General features: G+C 50.3%; 1 protein-coding gene across 1 annotated transcript in view; it reads right to left on the minus strand.

Annotated features, from left to right (window-relative positions):
• Window positions 1–912: 912 nt before the first annotated feature.
• The window catches only part of LOC138528488 (sialidase-3-like), a 283,546-nt gene continuing 263,428 nt past the window's right edge, over window positions 913–21,030 (minus strand). The window contains exon 3 of the mRNA XM_069640149.1: window positions 913–14,656. Coding sequence (XP_069496250.1) covers window positions 13,646–14,656 — 1,011 coding nt within the window. The 3' untranslated portion in view covers window positions 913–13,645. The remainder of the gene's footprint in view (window positions 14,657–21,030) is intronic.

Genomic DNA, 21,030 nt, shown 5'->3' on the forward strand with positions numbered 1-21,030 from the left:
GAGGCAACAAAGGGAGGGGAGCCAGACCACCTACGTCCTTTGAAAAGATTTTACAAGGCGCGAGCACTAGCAAAGGCCTTATCTCAACTCTGTACAAAGGGCCTGTAAACACAAGATACTCCAATTTGGAAACATACATTCCAGTATGGGAAAGGGATTTCAATATTTCTATAGGCTTCCCAGAATGGGAAAGGATTTGGGTGCAAGGGCACAACATTTCTTCCTAACCACAAACTCTGGACACTTGTACTAGCTTTTACATGAGTGGTACTGTACACTGACCTTTTTGAATAAGATCTATGTGACTCTTGCAGGAGAAAATGTGGTGAGGAGGGTTCTATTTGCAGGTGGGGCAGGTGTGCCTGGCGTTGCAGGGTTTCTGGCTTGAAGTCAAATCTTCCATAGAGTGGTTAGGTACCTAATTCCTGGGGACTTGATTATCTCCTTCTAGGTCTAACAAGTGATGAGAACACCAAGTCACCACCTTAGGCGAATGTCTCACACTCAAGCTATTGCATCCCCAGACTGTAGGGTTAAAAAAGATTCCACAACTGAGCTGATGCGGCTGAGCTTGACAAATGGTGGCAATGAACAAAATCATGCGTGGCATTAATAGTTGATCAATTTCATTCCATGTGCTCACCTTTTTCGGCAGTCGCGTCCCAAAACTGCAATGATTTACAGTGTCCAAGCAGACTTCAGGCTCTTGGTTGGTTTGACCTCCAAGGTTCCGTACTAATCTCTTATATTTGGTGTATGTGAACCACTGAAACTGTATAGTGTTGTTTGCTAGGAAAAGGGGTTACATGAAGGATGGGAGTGAGTCTTACTATTTTGAATAAACTGCTGTGACTTATCAAGCTATTCTTGAATATCAGTAAATCTGGTTGACTATAAATGTAGAGAACATGATAGAATTATAGTTCCTCTTTATTGCATTTTTGCACATTTTACATCTTCTTTAAAGAGTATTGCCCCCATTCCAATGTTTCTTTAGAAAACATGCATTGTTGCTTAGAAAGAACAAAGATTTAATTCACAATTAACATGTTATAACTTAATTGACTTGAAACAAATCAGCCATAGTGTTTCCCGCAAAACTGGTAATGGTGTCTAAACAATATTTAGATGCTTTTCCCTAAAAAATAACACATTTTCAAAAATGACCATGTTTCATATTCACACCTCCTGTATTTCAATTGTAGGTCCCATTGTAAGTGTCTCGTGACTGCCATGGCCACAAATTTCATATCACCATTTTCTTTAAAGATATTCACTTTCAATAAAGATAGCACTGCCTACCCAACATTCCATGCTGCACTTTTAAATCTTTTTGAAAATTCTAAAACATATAATCTCACCTCCCTTTTGGAATTTGTCCAGATTTCCTGCCGCGTAAACCATGCATACTGCTGAGGTCAGCATAATGCACCATGCTATTCATTTTATAACATAGCTTTGCCCAATATTCTTATGAAACTTGCGTAACCACTTCAGTGATCCAGTCTTGTGCATGGGTTTGATCGGCTGCTTCATCATGGGTTCTAAACATTTGGTATATTCAAGCCACACATCAAGTCTAGATGATAAGTTACTCAAACAGTTTACTTAGGGCATGTTACTGCTGCACACCAAAGCAGATTTAGGATATTAATAGGAAAACATTTGTAAATATTCAAAGAACATTGATCCCAGTAGCTGATACAGGGTTTGCAACTGTATTAAAGACTTTACCATTAAACCCCCAACATTTGGCACATCCACACTATTGAAATATGTAAAACATCTTTGAAATTAATTTCCGTTACTCCTCCTGCTGGAAGCGGATGAGGGAGCTTTTTCTCTCTTTGTTTTGCTAGGCCCCTCTTCACAGTGTCAACGCAGAGGACCACAAATCACTTATCAACTGGCTTGGTTCTGTGGCCCGCATCACTGGAGTGTCTTTGGACTGACTAGATTATTTTCTATCTACTCGTGGCCAGAGAGTGAAGCTAGGTCCATTTTCATCTGGACCAGTGTCTGTGGATGGTGGTGTCCTGCAGGGTTTGTCATGTCTCGTCTCTTGTTTACTCTCCCACCTCTCCTACAATTACACAGAGATCATAATCCTATGTATCACTCCTATGCAGACATGTCAAAAGTCTGGATGAAAACCTTTCCTTAATTGGGGAGATTTTGTCTAAGATTGGCCTTTGGCTTATTTCCAGGAGGTTAAAGCCCAAAGCAGCTGAGACTGATGTCCTGCTGATTGTCCAAAACCTGTCTGATAACATTTAATCTCCACCCACATCCTTTGGCTAAACCACAATTTTCTCTTCTGGGGTAAGAAATCTAGGAGTGATTGGGATGCTGATTTCAGCCTGATGGCTCAAAAAGGTGCTGTTAGCCGAGAGCCCCATTTCAAACTTTGTCCCATCATGTGACCGTCTGACCTTTTATAGCACCTCTCTTGACTATGTCAAAGCCCTTTATCTAGTACTGCCTTCCTATTTACTTGACCTCCATCAAGGGGGTTCAAAATGTGGCAGTTCACTTGGTATTTGGGATCCAGTCATCCATCTTCATTGATCTCTTGATTGGCATATAGTACGGTGAAGGGTAACTTTCTAAATTCTTTTCTGCCTTCTAAACCCTGCAATATAGTATTTCTCTGCATCTGTTCTAGATCTTGTTGTCCATCGACCAGTTTCCATGTGCTCCAAATACATGATTTAGTTTGTGGTGCTGAGCATAATTAATATAATAGAAACAGAAATATTTCACTTCTTTTCCAAATTGATATAGACCTCTTATAGCAAAGGGAGACCTCCTTAACTTCTAACCCACTCTGTGAACATATCCATCAGTATGTTATATACACTAGATTTCTACCAGATTGGCTACATTTGCATTGTAAGTGTACATCAAGCATGTCCTACCTTCCACGTGGGGATCCCATATCTACTTCTTTAAATCACAATGCTTGATTCATATTTCTTAAAGCACGTATGAATGCCTGCTATGTGCACAACATGCCTTCCAACTGCTTTGCCATAACGTACTCTTATGTTGTTTGCAAAAACGAATGCTCTGCTTTGCCTTTCAGTCGGGAGTAGCTCCCTTGGGTCCAGCACTCTTTTTAGGCTTTCTTGTAGAGTGTGTGTTGATGTACATGGCTGCATGCCTCAAAATGTGCTCTTATTCTCCCTGTGTTTGAGTTCGAATCTCCGCCAGGGCATCAGTCTAATAACCTTCGAGAAGTCCATTACAGACTACAATTTAACCTCTCCATCATCGTTTATCTCAAAATGCCTCCATTCCTTCTTGTACCTGATGCTGCTTTGCAATACTGGGTCGTGCAGTAGATCATATTAACCTATGTCCTGTAAGCAGCTCCTTTATTATCCCCGTAGAGTTTGTCCTTTGAAGGCTGTCATTTGGTGGAGAACAAAATGTTTGCATCTTTGCTCTAGGATATGGTGTCCATAGCACCATATCAAACAGAAAAATGATTTTAAAATGTAACAATTTATTTGATAATAATAACTATTTCAAAAACAATAAAAATATTAAACAGAAAAAATGATTCCCAATTGCTTCAGACATTCCAGTCTTTTGCACAGTTGCTGTCCCCCCTCACCCCGATTCCATAAAAATAGATCATATATTGTGGCATAGTAACACAGCCATGTTGATTCATTGTATTTTTTTTATTGGTTAAAAATTGGCTTCAACCAACCATGTCACATACATATAATTATAATTGTGCTAGGTTAATCGTTCTATGGAGACCTTTTGTATCCAAGTTCCTTGCTTTAGATTAACCTGTATAGGGGAACGTGCTTTATCGGTAGCGGCAGCAAATCTGTGGAATTCTCTTCCCCTCTTATTGCAGGCTAGTGAGAATCATTCCGTGTTTCTTAAAGCGTTGAAATCGATAAATCTACCGGTGCTCTATCATGGTGAACCTCCCTGGGTTTTTAGTGCCAAGAGGTCCTTTGGGTGACTGTTTGCGCTTTACAAATTTGTGATATAACACATTAAATATTGTGTACATTCAACTTTCAATTTATTAGATGTAAACGAAATTGTTCAAGGATACCAAACGAATTCCATTTTCCTGTTCAAAATTACATTGGCAATGTGCCTAGGTGAAATTCCATACAAACATGTCTAGTCACCTATGGCAGACATCTGATTGATATTGCTCACAAATTACAACACTGTCAAAACCTTGTAGCCATTGCACTTCCGCCTGCCTTAACCAAAGTTCACTATTGTATAAAATGCCAGGGACCTGCTTTTATCTTTGATTCCCAAGTTCAATTCTACACCCCTATATGTGTCACAGAGCAGTACAGCAGGGATATGAGAGCAGTCCACATTCCCTAGAGGTTGGTGGGTAAAGACAGTGGCATTTAAAAGGTGTTTGGGTGATTACACGCCCAAAAGACTACAGAGAAAAGCAGAGCATTTTCTTATGCTATGTGCTGCTACCATGTAGTCAAGAGAGGTTTGGAGAAAGACAAACAACCCCCCACTCCTCCACTGAGGTGATTACATGTAGGTAAGTGCAACTGCCAGAGTAATGCAGTGCACTGTCTTGACTAGAGGGGAGCGTGGCAGTACGCATGTAAAGACAGCATTTGAAGTGAGAGGGCTGATGGGGACGTGCTGTGACTTGGAATTGAAGTTCACAAAATAATGGAGGTAATTTGCTGACGAAGAAGAGGAGCATGTGCAAAATAGTGGTGGTGATTATGGGATTGAAGGTGTAAATCTGGACAGGCCCCTGCACATGGTCCTAGAGACATTGCTCAATATGTAAATACAGCAACAGACCTGTGTAAAGGGATTGGCTGCCCCCCCCGTGATGTGCCTATTTTGTTTTCATTCCCGAGCCCCCAACCCTTTATATGCCTGTGCCCACATGCCCAAAAATTATTTCACCAAAACACCTGTCGTAAAACTGGGTGTTGATAAAATGACGCTATACCGGCTTTAGAGGCCTATTGTGAGGCAAAAAGGAAAATACTAAGATGAGATCACCCTTCCTTCTTTGGAGAGTCCATTCATTTCACAGAGATTTGAAGCTCATTGGAAGCTTGAGTCTTTATTGGACCTTTATTTGTAGTATTTCAACATACCCTTTCTATGAAGGGCCACCTACGGGGCACTGAAAGCTTCAAGGCAGCCTCCTGTGAGAATACAGCGGCATGGGGGTTGGTATAAAAGGTTCCTGTGACAGTATCGTTTCAAAAGTAGGTGCCATAAGCATTTGAAACACTTGCTTAATATTGGCTAACCAAAGCGTGGATGAGATATACATCTCCATCTTTAGGTTCTCTCTTCCTTGATCTCTATACAGCGGTAGCTCCCATTTTGCCCAGATGTAAACTACAAACCAAAGATGTAAAGTCACGAGTTACTCCACTGGCTTGAGGTCTAACCAATTTCTTTGGGGCATCAATTGTTTACACATTATATTAAAACCAGTCATTGTAGCCAGTTGTTTTTAGCACTTGTCATCCCTTGGCCCTTAGTATCTCAGCCCCATACAGAGATATGGGTATCGATTTTGCACCCTAGATTTCTAGTGCCATATGTAGACTAAACAGCGTAATTAGTTTGAGGAACCATAAGAGACAGATTCTGGGCGTACTAATCTTTCATGGCCCTTGTTCACTTGACAGGGCCATCACAAGTACAAAAGGGACTTTCTAAACAATCAAACCTTTGACTTTATCCATGGGTGAAGTTACCAAGCAGTGACAAATACACGTGCACATCACATATTGTGGCAGTCTTCTGAAATGGGGAAGAGATGAAAAAGTCACCCGAAACAAAGCAAAAATGCAGCAAACCGTTTTCTGACTTTCTATTAATGTAACTGCTAGTTAAGTAGGTTTGTATGATTCCACCTAAATTCTCAAACTAGACATGTGAGAAACAAAACATAGCGAAGAAGGCTGTGGGTTGACCTTAATTTCAAGAGTTCAGTACCACAATCAGAGACGCTTCCCACACGCAGGCAGGAATGCCTCTTTGGAGCACCAAGAATAGATGTTTGGATGTGAGAGGGAGTAGGATGAGGTATATGTGAGAGAAGAAAAGAGAGGGCAATAGAGAGAAGGAGCATGTGCTAACCTTTCACTGCAGACAGCGTCTTGTTCAAGGTATCAGATACATTGAAAAGATATACGTGGCATAGTTCCTATTTAGAGTTAGTAGGTTAAGGATCAATTAGGAAACAAACACGTTTCATGTCACTTCGTGCATGAGACAATTGTGACAAAGTGACCCTATTGGTCAACGTCACATGGACCTGGAAACGGTATCCATAGGTCTATGAAGTAAGCTATAAGAGTGCAAAGTAAGGCAAGATATGCAGAACACTTGGGAAAACCCAAAATTTAACCGCTACATGTCCCAGAATCCCCAGCGATTACAGAGAGAAAACCTTGACAAAAATCCAAATAGCTTGTCTCAGATCCATGCTATCTGGACCCAGATCACAGATCAAACGAAGTAGAACTAAATCTACAAGAAGTCCCCTATCCCACAGAGGCAGTGAATCCGGGGAGCGGACTGGTAGATTGCTGGCAGGTTAAACCATACACAAACCCCAGTCAAGAAATATAAGCCAGGGAGGATGCTGAAAATGATGTCCCAGTGTAGAGTAGACCAAACCCTGTCGACAAACCAAATTGAGAGGGTTTGCATCTCCCAAAGTGCCCTTCTGTTGCAGCCAGAAAACATGGAACAGATCAGAGAAACACAATTACTGAATCAGGATCAGGAAGACAATGGGAAATATCTAAGCAACCCACAGGAGTCAAGGAAAAGACAGAGGTCCTGGTGGGGAGTTATTCTGCTGCTGCTGCCCTTTGGTCTCCTCTCTTTTGGCCCCCTTCACTGGGTCCCTGCCCTACGCCGGTCCCCATGGTTAAAGATATTGGGGGGAAAAACAATGTCTACCCTGTTCATGGCGGCCCAGGCTAGTGTGGTATGCCTAGGCAGGCGACCTGAAATTGAACATTCTGCGTAAGGTTCTTCCCTTCTTGCCTGATTATCTTTGTGCACCTGTGGTTTCTTCTTTGGTACTTTCCTCTTTAGACTATTACAACTTGTTATTTCTTGCACAACCTGCTTATCTTATCCGGCGTCTGCAAATTTTGCAGAATGCGACAGTACGACAAGCAGTCATTTCTGCCCCTTGTAGCACCCAGGCCTCTCCAATTCTGCGTAGGTTGCACTGGCTTCCAGTTGAAAGTGCATTCAGTAGCACTCTGCTTGGTACACCGAGCCCTGTATGGTGTAGGTGCTGCTTATCTACAGGCGAAATTCAGGTGTAATGTCCCTCGTTGAGCGCTCCGATCTGCTGAAACTCATGTAGTAGAGGTTTCTCGGTTCAAGTTCACTAGTGTGGGTGGTCAGTCCTTTTCAGTGTCCACCGCCTCCTTGTGGAACGCCCTCCCATATACTCTTTGGGCGGCCAATGATTATTTACTATTCAGGCGCTTTTTAAAGACTTACCTATTTTAGGTTTGTTTTTATCGGTTAGGTTTCTTTTATTTGCCCTGTTTTGCCTAACTTAGCGCCAAGACGCCGTTGGGTGTACGCTGCGCTTTATAAGTGTTTTTAAAATAAGAGTGCTTTTCACACACTGCTGTCAAAAGGACATCCATGAGGAGCCCCTACCCGTCCCACATGTCTTTGAACAAGAAACCTTTCCAGAATGCATTAGACTGTTTGGAGAAATGGTCTGCAATTGTCTACCTTCCCCCCCTTTGTTTGAATTAGTCTAGGTGTTTCATTGGGTTTCTTTATTCACTCACTGCCTCTCAAAGAGGATAAAAGCAGACGCCCTTCCCCACTGACATGGTCTACTGCTGGAAAACTGTATCTGCACGATCGAGGGCCTGCTGCTCAAAGAAAGACTGGAGTTCTGCACCAGCATCCTTTGACGCTTGGAAGAAACAAACAGCAAAGCTCTGCCCTTCTAGGATGACCACAAGAAACATACAAAGGCACTCCTTTCCTCTGATCTGGTGGGCAGAACTGGTTCACAGCTTCGGCACAAGGCCAACTCTCTCTGAAGCTCCTCTGACTGATCCAGAAGCATCCCCATCGATGCCAGGACTCTGAACACTCTCAGTGCTGAATCAACCAGAGAATCTTCAACACAGGAAACCAGAATCACTGTGGGTCAAGCTATATTACGTAGCAAGCTCTGCGGCCTCGTGCTGCCTCAGACCGTCCAACGGCTCAGCCAAATTCATCTCTCTGTCTTTCTTTGGTGGCTGGCTCCTCTTTGGTGTGACTCTAGAAGAAAATCTGGAATGAACATTCTTCCTTGGAGTTTTCTCATGCCAACCCCATCCTCAGAAGCTGAATCCTCTGCCTAATGGCAAAATGGGAATTTTGCCACACCAATGACTGCATCTGCTCTGCACTTCAGCTCATCCGGCAAAGGTCCTGGACCTGGGAATCACCAAATCATGAATAATCATCCTTCATAAGGGGCTTGGTGTCCCTCCAGCAGCAGTGTCGTACCACTGGATACTAAGGTGGTCACCAAGCAATGTGAACAGCGACTGCCATATCTCAGTGGCAGAATTGCTTTTTGGTCCCTGGGTATTCCTTTCCTGACTCTTCGTAGAAGCTGGCAAGTCTTTTCCTCATTCGTTCTTCATCCTTGGGTCTCTTTTCTTCACCCAGGGTCTCCTGTGGCTTGACCCCATCGGAATAGTAGGAAGTGCTCCTCAGGGGCACTTTTGGATGAAGGTAACTCTTCTGTCCAAGACTGCACTTGTTCGCACTACTGCTCTCCCTTGGTCTCCTTAAACATGCGGGCCCAGGTGTTACCTCTTACTGAATTTTCGTTTCTAGGGAAGACTCTTTTACTGAAGTCTGAAAACCCTTCTTGAAACATTTTACTTACTTGCTACATTTTGGCATCTTTTGTTTTACAAGGTTTACTTACTTGTAAGTGTGTTTTTGTCTTTGCCTATTCTTATATAAAGATTTCATTTTATAACATGTATATTCTCTAACTGGCATTAAATGAAAAGTGTGTACTGTACTTGCTAAGCACCCCACTCCACCTCCTGAGAGTTAAGCCTGGACTGCTCTGCCACTTGGAGTGACTGTTGAGCTTGAGGGTATCACTTGCAGTGTCTAAATCAGGAGGATACACGTAAAGACATGACCACATGGCTTAAGAAAGATCTGCCTAACAACAGTCAATGGTTAAGCAGAGAGACTTTGCACTGCGTAAGATTTTTGGCATGAATCCATTGAGCTTCATGTCCATCAGCCACTTCTGGACTTGGGATTGCTTGGTGTGGATTCCTATGTGAATTAATTCAGTCTTTGTAGGGTTGCACTTCAGGTAGGTGCTTGACATCCAGGATTGGATGAGGGATGTAGAGAGCTTGAGTAGATAGATGTCGATGATCTAATTGATCTTTAGGTTAAGATGTGTGCCATTGGCGTGTTGGTGGATCTAGATGTAGCTGTTTGCAAGGAGTACCCTTAGGTTTGATGCAGAGATTGAAGATGACATAGGACAGGATGGAGCATTCTGTAAAACACACGTTTCAATCTAGCCTTCAATAACAAGACTCCTCATGAACCCCAAACATCCTCTCCTTTCCATAACTTAGTGTCTTGCCTTTCTACCTATTAGCACCATTACACAATGCACATCGACCCCCACATATGTGACCGCTTTATACCTATCAGCACCCACATAACAACCTTGGAGTAGAAGGTCAGAGCTCCTTGCATGGCCCACCACATCTTTATTTCTATCAGAGACCCTTGCACCTCCATGCCAGTGCCTATCCATGTGTCCCAATACCAGATTGAAAACATACCCAAGTGTCACTGCTACAAATCACATAGAACCATACAGACACTCCGGACATGGGCACTTCTAACCTACACTCGTTAACGCTTCAGGTTTCGCATATTCCTCCCATCTACCGCACTAATGCTGCAAGCCCCTTCTTTCTTTCAGAGCCATGAGCAATGAGGCTGGCAAAAAAGCATAGATGTGTTATAAAGGATCACCTTATATCACATCACATATGTCAGATTATCCTTGAGTTTTAATGGCCTATCCATACCTTCCAGAAAATGTATTTTGCCCTGAATCCCCCCCCCCCCCCGATGAACTCAGACTGCAGCAGGAGAGGGGTGTGTCCTTCAAACTCTCATCCTTCTACCTGCTCCCCTGGCCAGCGGCCCAGAGTTGCAGGTGAGGCACAAGAGCAAAGCAGCGCCCCTGCAATTTAAGAGGCTCTTTCAGGTCCCTGGCATAGCAGTTACTTACTGCAGGTTGGAGAGCTGAAGGACAGGGAGGAGAACAAGGACACTACCTTTCATGTTCACAGCCCTCCACCAGACCATCCTGTTCCCCAAGGCTTTGTCGATGGCAGCAAGGCAATTGAGCAGGGTGGGGCTGTGGGAATGTATCAATGCCCCTCTCCCAGGACACGTGATCTCCTGTACTGCTAATTTTAAATTACAGAATCAGGATTTACTACCTTTATTGAGAATAATGTAATTTGGCCCTACTATACTAAATGGCTTACTTACTGGGCATAACAGGTTCAGGGATAATTTTGCTAACTAAGCATAATAAAATCTGAACTTACTTTCCTAACTGTGAATACAGACAACATGCTTTATTTAGTACTTGTGTATAATTGAATCTTGCTTTGCTGTGCTAACTGCGCACACATGTTTCTATCATTGCCAGATTAACTGAGCATACTGGAACTTGGCTTTACTGTGATAACTAGGCGTATTAGAATCAGAATGGACCATGCTAAATTGGAATACTAGAAACTAGTTTTACCATTCATGCTTAGACGAATCGAATCTGGCATGATGTAATTGGGTACAGCTGTAGTACTTGCATGATAGACTCTGAAATAGCTGTGCAAACTAGGTATAATGGAAGCTGCCCACACTGCGTAACTGGTCCTAATGTGATGTGCTGCTACAATGATAAGGACCCCCACTGTATCCTACCACCCGCTGTATATCTGTTCTGTTGTTACCATTGAAATGCACTCCGTTATGCATCTGTAGTGTTGTACACCTCTGTAAAGTGCTCCGGTATACATCTGTGTTGGTGTATACCTCTGTAAAGCGGTCCGTTGCTTCTCGAAGCTAGGTCAACACTCAACAAATAAAATAATAATAATAATAACTGGAGATAATGTAATCCTGCATAGCTGCCCAAAATGGATTCTAGATTTACTATGCTAACTGAGCATAATATACCACTGCTGTGCTAATTGGGCATAATGGGATCTGGCACTGCAGAGTGTGCTTGGTATAAACAAATCTTGGTTACTCTGCCAAATTGGCGTAATGGAATCTGCTGCTGCAGGTCGAATGTGACATCATTAAATCTTACCTTACTCCACTAATAGGACATCATGGAATTTGGCACTACTGTGCTAACAGGTACAGTGGAATTTCTAACTGGTGTACCACCTAAGCACATTGGAATCTCACTGCTTTGCGAACCAGGCACAATGGAATCTGGCACTGCTTTGCTAACATCGTTGTTCTAACTATGTATAATACAATCTGGTCATGCTAACTGGGCATAATGGAATCTAGTACCACTGTGCTAATGGGCATATAGAAAGCGGTCACTGCTGTGCTAAATGGGCATAAAGGAATCTTGTTCTGCTGCACTAATGGAGCCTAATGAAATATGACAATGCTTTGTTAACTATGGCGCTGTTGTGCTAGCTGGTCATAATACGAAATCATCATGCTGTGCTAACTGGGCATAATTAAGCCTGACACTCCTATGCTAACTGGCTATATCCCAGGAAAGTTGAGCGTATTTGGGATCTGACAAAATGTGCAAATGTTATACAAGTATCTGGCCTTAGTTCTGAAGGCAATACCTGCCATATGACAGCTAGACACGATGTGAGTTAAAATGCATATCATGGCTAATTATGGTCATTGCTTGGCATATGAGTGCAATAGCTAACACACTGTGGTAGCATCCGGACATGTGACGCCAATGCCTGGCAAATACTTGTGCAATGCTCACAAGTAAAGAATACTGACTTTGCCGATCCCTGTTCTTCTTGTGAGATTGTGAACTCTTGTCCTTCTACTGTAGGTCCTTCGTTGCAACTGACATGCCTCAATAATGAAATAATCATGTTTCTAAGAGTGGCTCCAGACCTGTGCTCCTCTTCCCTTAGCTTGAACATTCTTGCAGTCGCTGGTATCATTTCTAGCAGATTTCTTCAAGTCTTCTGTCTACTTTGCCCTGAAGTATTTTGCTCTGTTAGCAGCAACCCCACTTGGATGTGTCCAGACCAACACTGCCCCGTTTACCTTAGTCCACATATACGTACATTAGCCAATGATTGAAAATACAATGATAAAACCTTGAACATGCGTTCATGCATTAGCTTCACAAGAGTACTTCTCCCCATGCTATCATGAATTAGTTTCGAGTGAAATCCATGTTTTACTTCCTCTGATCTTTTTGCTAGGCCAACTTGAACCTGTGGAAATGTGACTCGCAAATACTCTCATGGTCACTTTCGCAAGTTCCCCTTGGGGTTTGAAAACGCCAGACCATTGCACACTTTATAATGCGCCAGACCCTCCCACTCTCTTGTCCACACATTCTCTGACACCCCTAAACTCACTGATCGGTCGCTGACAAGCCCTTACCACTTGATAGATCTCTCCTACCACATCGGCCACTCATGCTTTCTAAGAAATAGTCCTTTCCCTATTTCTAGTTTACTTCCTATTGTTAGTGCTAGGTAAGCCCAAGCTTATGGGAGGCCATGCCACACTGGAAATTGAATACAAGTATTTCCAGTGGGTAGAAACCTTGTGCTAGTGATAGAAAACAAATATTTCTAGCACCCAATGGGTGCCTTGATTTAAGAATAAAATATTTTCATTTTTTTCTACTTTTACCTCTAAGACCACCCATGCTGGAAATAAATGATACATTCTGATATTAGGCTAATTCTTGATTACCTCACAAAAGAATATGTATTTTTTCTTTTTCCACTAACGGTGGTCAAGCATCTATTTCTAGATCACGCAGATGTTCGGTACAGTCACCCAACCCAATATAGAAATAAATAAGTAATTAACTTTATACTAGAGGCAGGAGGAATAAACCTTTCCCTGTGGCCTATTTAAGGCTCAGCGGAGGACAGGAACCCAAAATCATAGAATCACAGCTGAATCACCTTCAAGGTTTGGAAATTTGGGGAGACTTTGCAACAGTGGAAATTCGGTCAGTTTGAAGGTGCTCATACTTGTTCAAGCAGGACTACTACTGACCTCTCCTCTCTTGCTCATGCTTCATGCTATTCCGCGTTTGTCCCTGTTGCGTTCACAGATGAATTGCCTCTAACTAGTGCTGCTCTTGTAATGTCATAATGTCATGGCACAGAGTAACAAAATGGAAGCCCTTCCGATGACCAAAATCGGTGTCTATGGCTTGCCGTAACCCAAGTTTGTAAACATGCAAAGCTAAGCATCGAAGGTGACGCAGAAGGTCTAGCAGACTTCAGGGTGGTTGCTTATTGGTAACCTCTTCAAACACGGAATATTTACTGTTCAGAAACCCCATAAAAGAGCAGCCAGATCAACATCGTAGCAGGCCGCACATAAGTTCTTCCATGCTAAACTGCCGGAACGCTATCTGTTCATATGCATTATGAATTCCACACTCAAAGAGGCACCCAAAGCCACCATATCCTTCAATGGTGACTAAATCCGAGTAGGCACTCGGTCCTTTGTTAATGATCCAGGGGTGAGTCCAGCCGCCATGAGTCAATGGGGACTTATTGAGGTAGACGCCAAGGTCCACCCTCTTTTTCTTACTGGTTGGGTGGGAATAGATCAACCAGGAGAGAGTGCTTTTTCGGATGAAGTTTTCCTTCCCACAGCGCTCCTCCTCTTGTTGAATGCTGTTTTCTTCTTCCTGATACTCATCAGGAGGTAGAAAGCCCACAATACTTCCCTGGCATCCATGAGGTGGCTCGCAAAGGGCCTTGCACATGTATGATTCCCTAAAGTCCCCCCCAGAGTCCTGACTGATGGCCTCCGCCCTGCAGCGCTTACCAGTCCTTGCACTGCAGTATAACTGGCATGTGCCATCACTGCATGCCAGCTCTGCCACCTCACACTCCCCGGTCACCAGTTTCTGGATCACCCCTCCCTTGTGCCAACTCCTCCCGCCATCATCACTGTAGAAGATGAGTGAGTGCGGCTTTGTGAAGCAGGGTACTGGCAGAGAGAAGCAGCTGCGATGTATGAAATAGGCGTATGCTGGAATGATAAGGCGGCCGCAATGTAGCTGGATGCCGTGTCCAGGTCCCACCGCAAAGGTTGCCCAATCCACAATATCATGCCCGATAACACTTCGGGTCAAGTCGGTCAACTGGCTCCATGTAGTACCATTGTCCTTGCTAGTGATGAAGCAAAGCCTGGCCGCATTCTTGCCAGATAAGATCTGATGACCTTCTGTGTAGTGCAGGCGTACACAGGTAAAGAACAGGAACACCGTCTGGCTTTCACGCTCATAGACTGGGCACGGGTTCATGGTCCGATATCCTGGTAACACTGCTGTCGTCATAGGTACCATAGACTGCCACTACAGCGAGAAAGCGAAAAGAAGTAGAAAACAATTGAATTTGATTGCAAATGAAAAATGTCCAAAACATTTAAATTTAAATGCATTTAGTACATTAACTTAAGAGTCTAAAAATGCATTGCAACACCTGGCAGAGATCATGGTAAGCAATCATGTTAAAAGCGAATGATTACAAAGTAGAGCAGCTACTGTAAAACAAAGAAAATGAAGGGAACATGTGTCCATTCACAATGCTATTTGCGATGTTGGATTTGGTAGCCACCATAACCTGTTCAGAAAGGAGAACTTAAGATAAGATCTCTCAGTTCAGGGATCAATGCGATTGGTCAAGAATCAACCTCTTTTTCTTTGTTAACATACCTGGCTGCTGAAGATGTGCCAGGAACCTGTTCCTTCAGCGATGAAGAATGCCAAAGTAGCCGCCAACTTAGCATGGCTACCCTGTGGCAATGACTATCAATGTGCTGTTGAGAGAATGGCTGAACCTGAACTACTCTCTGTGAGTTAGAGGGAGTGTGGGAAGAATAACACCAGTCCCTCCCACCAGTGCATAACCTAGGCATCCTTCTGGGAGCCCTCGTTTCAGGCTATTCAAGAGGTAACACTGGGGCACGTGCAGTTGATCTCAGTGGCATATACTGAGCAGTTGTTCCAAATGTCAGCTCCCATTAGTCTAGTGTGTGTGATGGAGGTAGCTGAGCCTGAGCGAGGCTTGCACCCTTAATAGATAACAAGCATTGGCAATGCCAATAGTTTTGTTGTTTACTGCTGTTCTTTGCATTTTGCATTTATAGGCACCAGGGTGCAAGGAGGAGAGTGCATAGTTTTAAAAGAGGTTGCGATAAGGGGTGCAGGTGTGCAAGAGAATGAGATGGACAACAGAGCAGGGGAGGCAGCGATTGAGAGAGGGCACCATTGATAATGAGAAGAGGAAATATGAGTGAGAAAGGCTCAGAGTCAGAGGGTACCAAATAAAGCAAGAGTGTGAGAGGAATTATGAGAGGAGGTAAAGAGTGGGGACGTTTGTAGAGAGTTTGGTGGGTGGGGTAGAGAGAGAGGGTGTAGGGTGGGTGGTTGGGGTGGAGAGAATGGAGGTAGGGTGGGTGGCGGTGGAGATATTGGAAGTAGGGTGGGAGGGTGTCGGAAGGGGGAGAGAGTGGGTGGGCGGAGTTGGAAAGAGTTGGAAAGAGTGGGGATAAGGTTGGTGGGCGTAGTTGGAGAGAGTGGGGATAGGGTGGGTGGGTGTTTGGGGGTGGAGAGAGTGGGGATAGGGCGGGTGGGGGTGGAGAGAGTGGGGATAGGGTGGGTGGGTGGGGGTGGAGAGAGTGGGGATAGGGTGGGTGGGTGGGGGTGGAGAGAGTGGGGATAGGGTGAGTGGGTGGGGGTGGAGAGAGTGGGGATAGGGTGGGTGGGTGGGGGTGGAGAGAGTGGGGATAGGGTGGGTGGGTGGGGGTGGAGAGAGTGGGGATAGGGTGGGTGGGTGGGGGTGGAGAGAGTGGGGATAGGGTGGGTGGGTGGGGGTGGAGAAAAGAGGGGGTGGGGGTGGAGAAAGGGGGGATGGGGTGGGTGGGTGTGGAGAAAGGGGAGATGGGGTGGGTGGGTGGGTGGGTGGAGAAAGGGAGATGGGGTGTGGGTGGGTGGGTGGGGGGTGGAGAAAGGGGAGATGGGGTGGGGTGGGTGGGGGTGGAGAAAGGGGAGGATGGGGTGGGTGGGTGGGGGTGGAGAAAGGGGAGACGGGGTGGGTGGGTGGGGGTGGAGAAAGGGGAGACGGGGTGGGTGGGTGGGGGTGGAGAAAGGGAGACGGGGTGGGGTGGGTGGGGGTGGAGAAGGGGAGACGGGGTGGGTGGGTGGGGGTGGAGAAAGGGGAGACGGGGAGGGTGGGTGGGGGGTGGAGAAAGGGGAGACGGGGAGGGTGGGTGGGGGTGGAGAAAGGGGAGACGGGGTGGGTGGGTGGGGGTGGAGAAAGGGGAGACGGGGTGGGTGGGTGGGGGTGGAGAAAGGGGAGACGGGGTGGGTGGGTGGGGGTGGAGAAAGGGGGGGTGGGGTGGGTGGGTGGGGGTGGAGAAAGGGGGGGGTGGGTGGGTGGGTGGGGGTGGAGAAAGGGGGGTGGGGAAAGGGGGTTGGGGTGGGTGGGTGGGGGTGGGGGGAAAGGGGGTTGGGGTGGGTGGGTGGGGGTGGAGAAAGGGGGGGTGGGTGGGTGGGGGTGGAGAAAGGGGGGGTGGGGTGGGTGGGTGGGGGTGGAGAAAGGGGGGGTGGGGGTGGGTGGGTGGGGGTGGAGAAAGGGGGGGTGGGGTGGGTGGGTGGGGGTGGGAGAAAGGGGGGTGGGTGGGGTGGGTGGGGGTGGAGAAAGGGGGGGTGGGGTGGGTGGGTGGGGGTGGAGAAAGGGGGGGTGGGGTGGGTGGGTGGGGGGGGGTGGAGAAAGGGGGGTGGGGTGGGTGGGTGGGGGTGGAGAAAGGGGGGTGGAGAAAGGGGGGTGGGGTGGGTGGGTGGGGGTGGAGAAAGGGGGGGGTGGAGAAAGGGGGGGTGGGGGGGTGGAGAAAGGGGGGGTGGAGAAAGGGGGGTGGGGGGGTGGAGAAAGGGGGGTGGGGTGGGTGGGTGGGGGTGGAGAAAGGGGGGTGGGGTGGGTGGGTGGGGGGTGGGAGAAAGGGGGTGGGGTGGGTGGGTGGGGGTGGAGAAAGGGGGTGGGGTGGGTGGGTGGGGGTGGGAAAGGGGGGTGGGGTGGGTGGGTGGGGGTGGAGAAAGGGGGGTGGGGTGGGTGGGTGGGGTGGGAGAAAGGGGGGTGGGGTGGGTGGGTGGGGGTGGAGAAAGGGGGGTGGGGTGGGTGGGTGGGGGTGGAGAAAGGGGGTGGGGTGGGTGGGTGGGGGTGGAGAAAGGGGGGTGGGGTGGGTGGGTGGGGGTGGAGAAAGGGGGGTGGGGTGGGTGGGTGGGGGTGGAGAAAGGGGGGTGGGGTGGGTGGGTGGGGGTGGAGAAAGGGGGGTGGGGTGGGTGGGTGGGGGTGGAGAAAGGGGGGTGGGGGTGGGTGGGTGGGGGTGGAGAAAGTGGGGTGGGGTGGGTGGGGTGGGGGTGGAGAAAGTGGGGTGGGGTGGGTGGGTGGGGGTGGAGAAAGGGGGGTGGGGTGGGTGGGTGGGGTGGAGAAAGGGGGGTGGGGTGGGTGGGTGGGGGTGGAGAAAGGGGGGTGGGGTGGGTGGGTGGGGGTGGAGAAAGGGGGGTGGTGGGGGTGGAGAAAGGGGGGTGGGGTGGTGGGGTGGGGGTGGAGAAAGGGGGGGGGGTGGGTGGGTGGGGTGGAGAAAGGTGGGGTGGGGTGGGTGGGTGGGGGTGGAGAAAGGGGGTGGGGTGGGTGGGTGGGGGTGGAGAAAGGGGGGTGGGGTGGGTGGGTGGGGGTGGAGGAAAGGGGGGTGGGGTGGGTGGGTGGGGGGGGGGAGAAAGGGGGGTGGGGTGGGTGGGTGGGGGTGGAGAAAGGGGGGGTGGGGTGGGTGGGTGGGGGTGGAGAAAGGGGGGTGGGGTGGGTGGGTGGGGGTGGAGAAAGGGGGGTGGGGTGGGTGGGTGGGGGGTGGAGAAAGGGGGGGTGGGGTGGGTGGGTGGGGGTGGAGAAAGGGGGTGGGGTGGGTGGGTGGGGGTGGAGAAAGGGGGGTGGGGTGGGTGGGTGGGGGTGGAGAAGGGGGGTGGGGTGGGTGGGTGGGTGGGGGTGGAGAAAGGGGGGTGGGGTGGGTGGGGTGGGGGGGGTGGAGGAAAGGGGGGTGGGGGTGGGTGGGTGGGGGTGGAGAAAGGGGGGGGTGGGGTGGGTGGGTGGGGGTGGAGAAAGGGGGGGAGCGGGGGGGGTGGGGGGGTGGGAGTGGAGAGAGGGGGGGTGGGGTGGGTGGGAGTGGCGAGAGGGGGGGGTGGGGTGGAGAGAGGGGGGGTGGAGGGGGTGGGTGGGGGTGGAGAGAGGGGGGGTGGGGTGGGTGGGTGGGGTTGGAGAGAGGGGGTGGAGAGAGGGAGGGTGGGGTGGGTGGGTGGGTTGGAGGAGGGGGGTGGGGTTGGAGAGAGGGAGGATGGGGTGGGTGGGTGGGGGTGGAGAGAGGGAGGATGGGGTGGGTGGGTGGGGGTGGAGAGAGGGGGGATAGGGTGGGTGGGTGGGGGTGGAGAGAGGGTGGGTAGGGTGGGTGGGTGGGGGTGGAGAGAGGGGGGATAGGGTGGGTGGGGGTGGAGAGAGGGGGGATAGGGTGGGTGGGTGGGGGTGGAGAGAGGGGGGATAGGGTGGGTGGGTGGGGGTGGAGAGAGGGGGGATAGGGTGGGTGGGTGGGGGTGGAGAGAGGGGGATAGGGTGGGTGGGTGGGGTGGGAGAGAGGGGGGATAGGGTTGGTGGGTGGGGGTGGAGAGAAAGTGGGTGGAGAGAGGGGGATCGGGTGGGTGGGTGGGGGTGGAGAGAGGGGGGATAGGGTGGGTGGGTGGGGGTGGAGAGAGGGGAGATAGGGGGGGGTGGGTGGGGTGGGAGAGGGGGGGCTAGGGTGGGTGGGGGTGAGGGGGGATAGGGTGGGTGGGTCGGGGTGGGGAGCGGGGGGGCTAGGGTGGGTGGGTCGGTCGGGGTGGAGAGAGGGGGGATAGGGTGGGTGGGTGGGGGTGGAGAGAGGGGGGATAGGGTGGGTGGGTGGGGGTGGAGAGAGGGGGGCTAGGGTGGGTGGGTGGGGGTGGAGAGAGGGGGTGGGTGGGGTGGGTGGGGGTGGAGAGAGGGGCGATGGTGGAGAGAGGGGGATAGGGTGGGTGGGTGGGGGTGGGAGAGAGGGGGGCTAGGGTGGGTGGGTGGGTGGGGGTGGAGAGAGGGGGGATAGGGTGGGTGGGTGGGGGTGGAGAGAGGGGGGATAGGGTGGGTGGGGTGGGGGTGGAGGAGAGGGGGATAGGGTGGGTGGGTGACGGTGGAAAGAGGGGCGCTTGTGGAGAGAGGGGGGCTAGGGTGGGTGGGGGGTGGAGAGAGGCGGGATAGGGTGGGTGGGTGGGGGTGGAGAGAGGGGGGATTGGGTGGGTGGGTGGGGGTGGAGGAGAGGGGGGATTGTGGAGAGAGGGGGATAGGGTGGGTGAGTGGGTGGGGTGGAGAGAGGGGGGATAGGGTGGGTGGGTGGTTGGGGTGGAGAGAGGGGGGATAGGGTGGATGGGGGGGGGTGGAGAGAGGGGGGATAGGGGTGGTTGGGGGGATAGAGTGGGGTGGGGGTGGAGAGGGGGGTGGTGGGTGGGGGAGTGGGGCTGGAGAGAGTGGGGGTGGGTGAGTGGGGCTGGAGAGGTGGGGATGGGTGGGTGAGTGGGGCTGGAGAGAGTGGGGATGGGTGGAGAGAGTGGGGGCTCGCTGGAGAGAGTGGGGCTCGCTGGAGAGGGTGGGGTGGGGCTGGAGAGAGAGTGGGGTGGGGGCGGGTGGGTGGGGCTGGAGAGAGTGGGGATGGGGCGGGTGGGTGGGGCTGGAGAGAGTGGGGATGGGGCGGGTGGGTGGGGCTGGAGAGAGTGGGGATGGGGCGGGTGGGTGGGGTGGGAGAGAGAGTGGGGATGGGGCGGGTGGGTGGGGTGGAGAGAGTGGGGAAGGGGCGGGTGGGTGGGGCTGGAGAGAGTGGGGATGGGGCGGGTGGGTGGGGCTGGAGAGAGTGGGGATGGGGCGGGTGGGTGGGGCTGGAGAAGGGGGGAAGGGGGGGTGGGTGGTGGGCTGGAGAGAGTGGGATGGGGCGGGTGGGTGGGGCTGGAGAGAGTGGGGGATGGGGCGGGTGGTGGGGCTGAGAGAGTGGGGATGGGGGGGTGGGTGGGGCTGGAGAGAGTGGGGATACTGGAGAGAGTGGGGATGGGAGTGGGTGGGGTGGGTGGGGCTGGAGAGAGTGGGGATGGGTGGGTGGGTGGGGGCTGGAGAGAGTGGGGATGGGGTGGGTGGGTGGGGCTGGAGAGAGTGGGATGGGGTGGGTGGGTGGGGCTGGAGAGAGTGGGGGGATTGGGGTGGGTGGGTGGGGCTGGAGAGAGTGGGGATGGGGTGGGTGGGTGGGGCTGGAGAGAGTGGGGATGGGGTGGGTGGGTGGGGCTGGAGAGAGTGGGGATGGGGTGGGTGGGTGGGGCTGGAGAGAGTGGGGATGGGGTGGGTGGGTGGGGCTGGAGAGAGTGGGGATGGGGTGGGTGGGTGGGGCTGGAGAGAGTGGGGATGGGGGGTGGGTGGGTGGGGCTGGAGAGAGTGGGGATGGGGTGGGTGGGTGGGGCTGGAGAGAGTGGGGGTGGGGTGGGTGGGTGGGGCTGGTAGGCTGGAGAGAGTTGGGGATGGGGTGGGTGGGTGGGGCTGGGAGAGAGTGGGGATGGGGTGGGTGGGTGGTGGCTGGGAGAGAGTGGGGATGGGGTGGGTGGGGTGGCTGGAGGAGAGTGGGGAATACATCGTG

The sequence above is a fragment of the Ambystoma mexicanum genome, chromosome 7q (genome assembly GCF_040938575.1).
Source record: "Ambystoma mexicanum isolate Mex_15411 chromosome 7q, UKY_AmexF1_1, whole genome shotgun sequence".
Taxonomy (NCBI): domain Eukaryota; kingdom Metazoa; phylum Chordata; class Amphibia; order Caudata; family Ambystomatidae; genus Ambystoma; species Ambystoma mexicanum.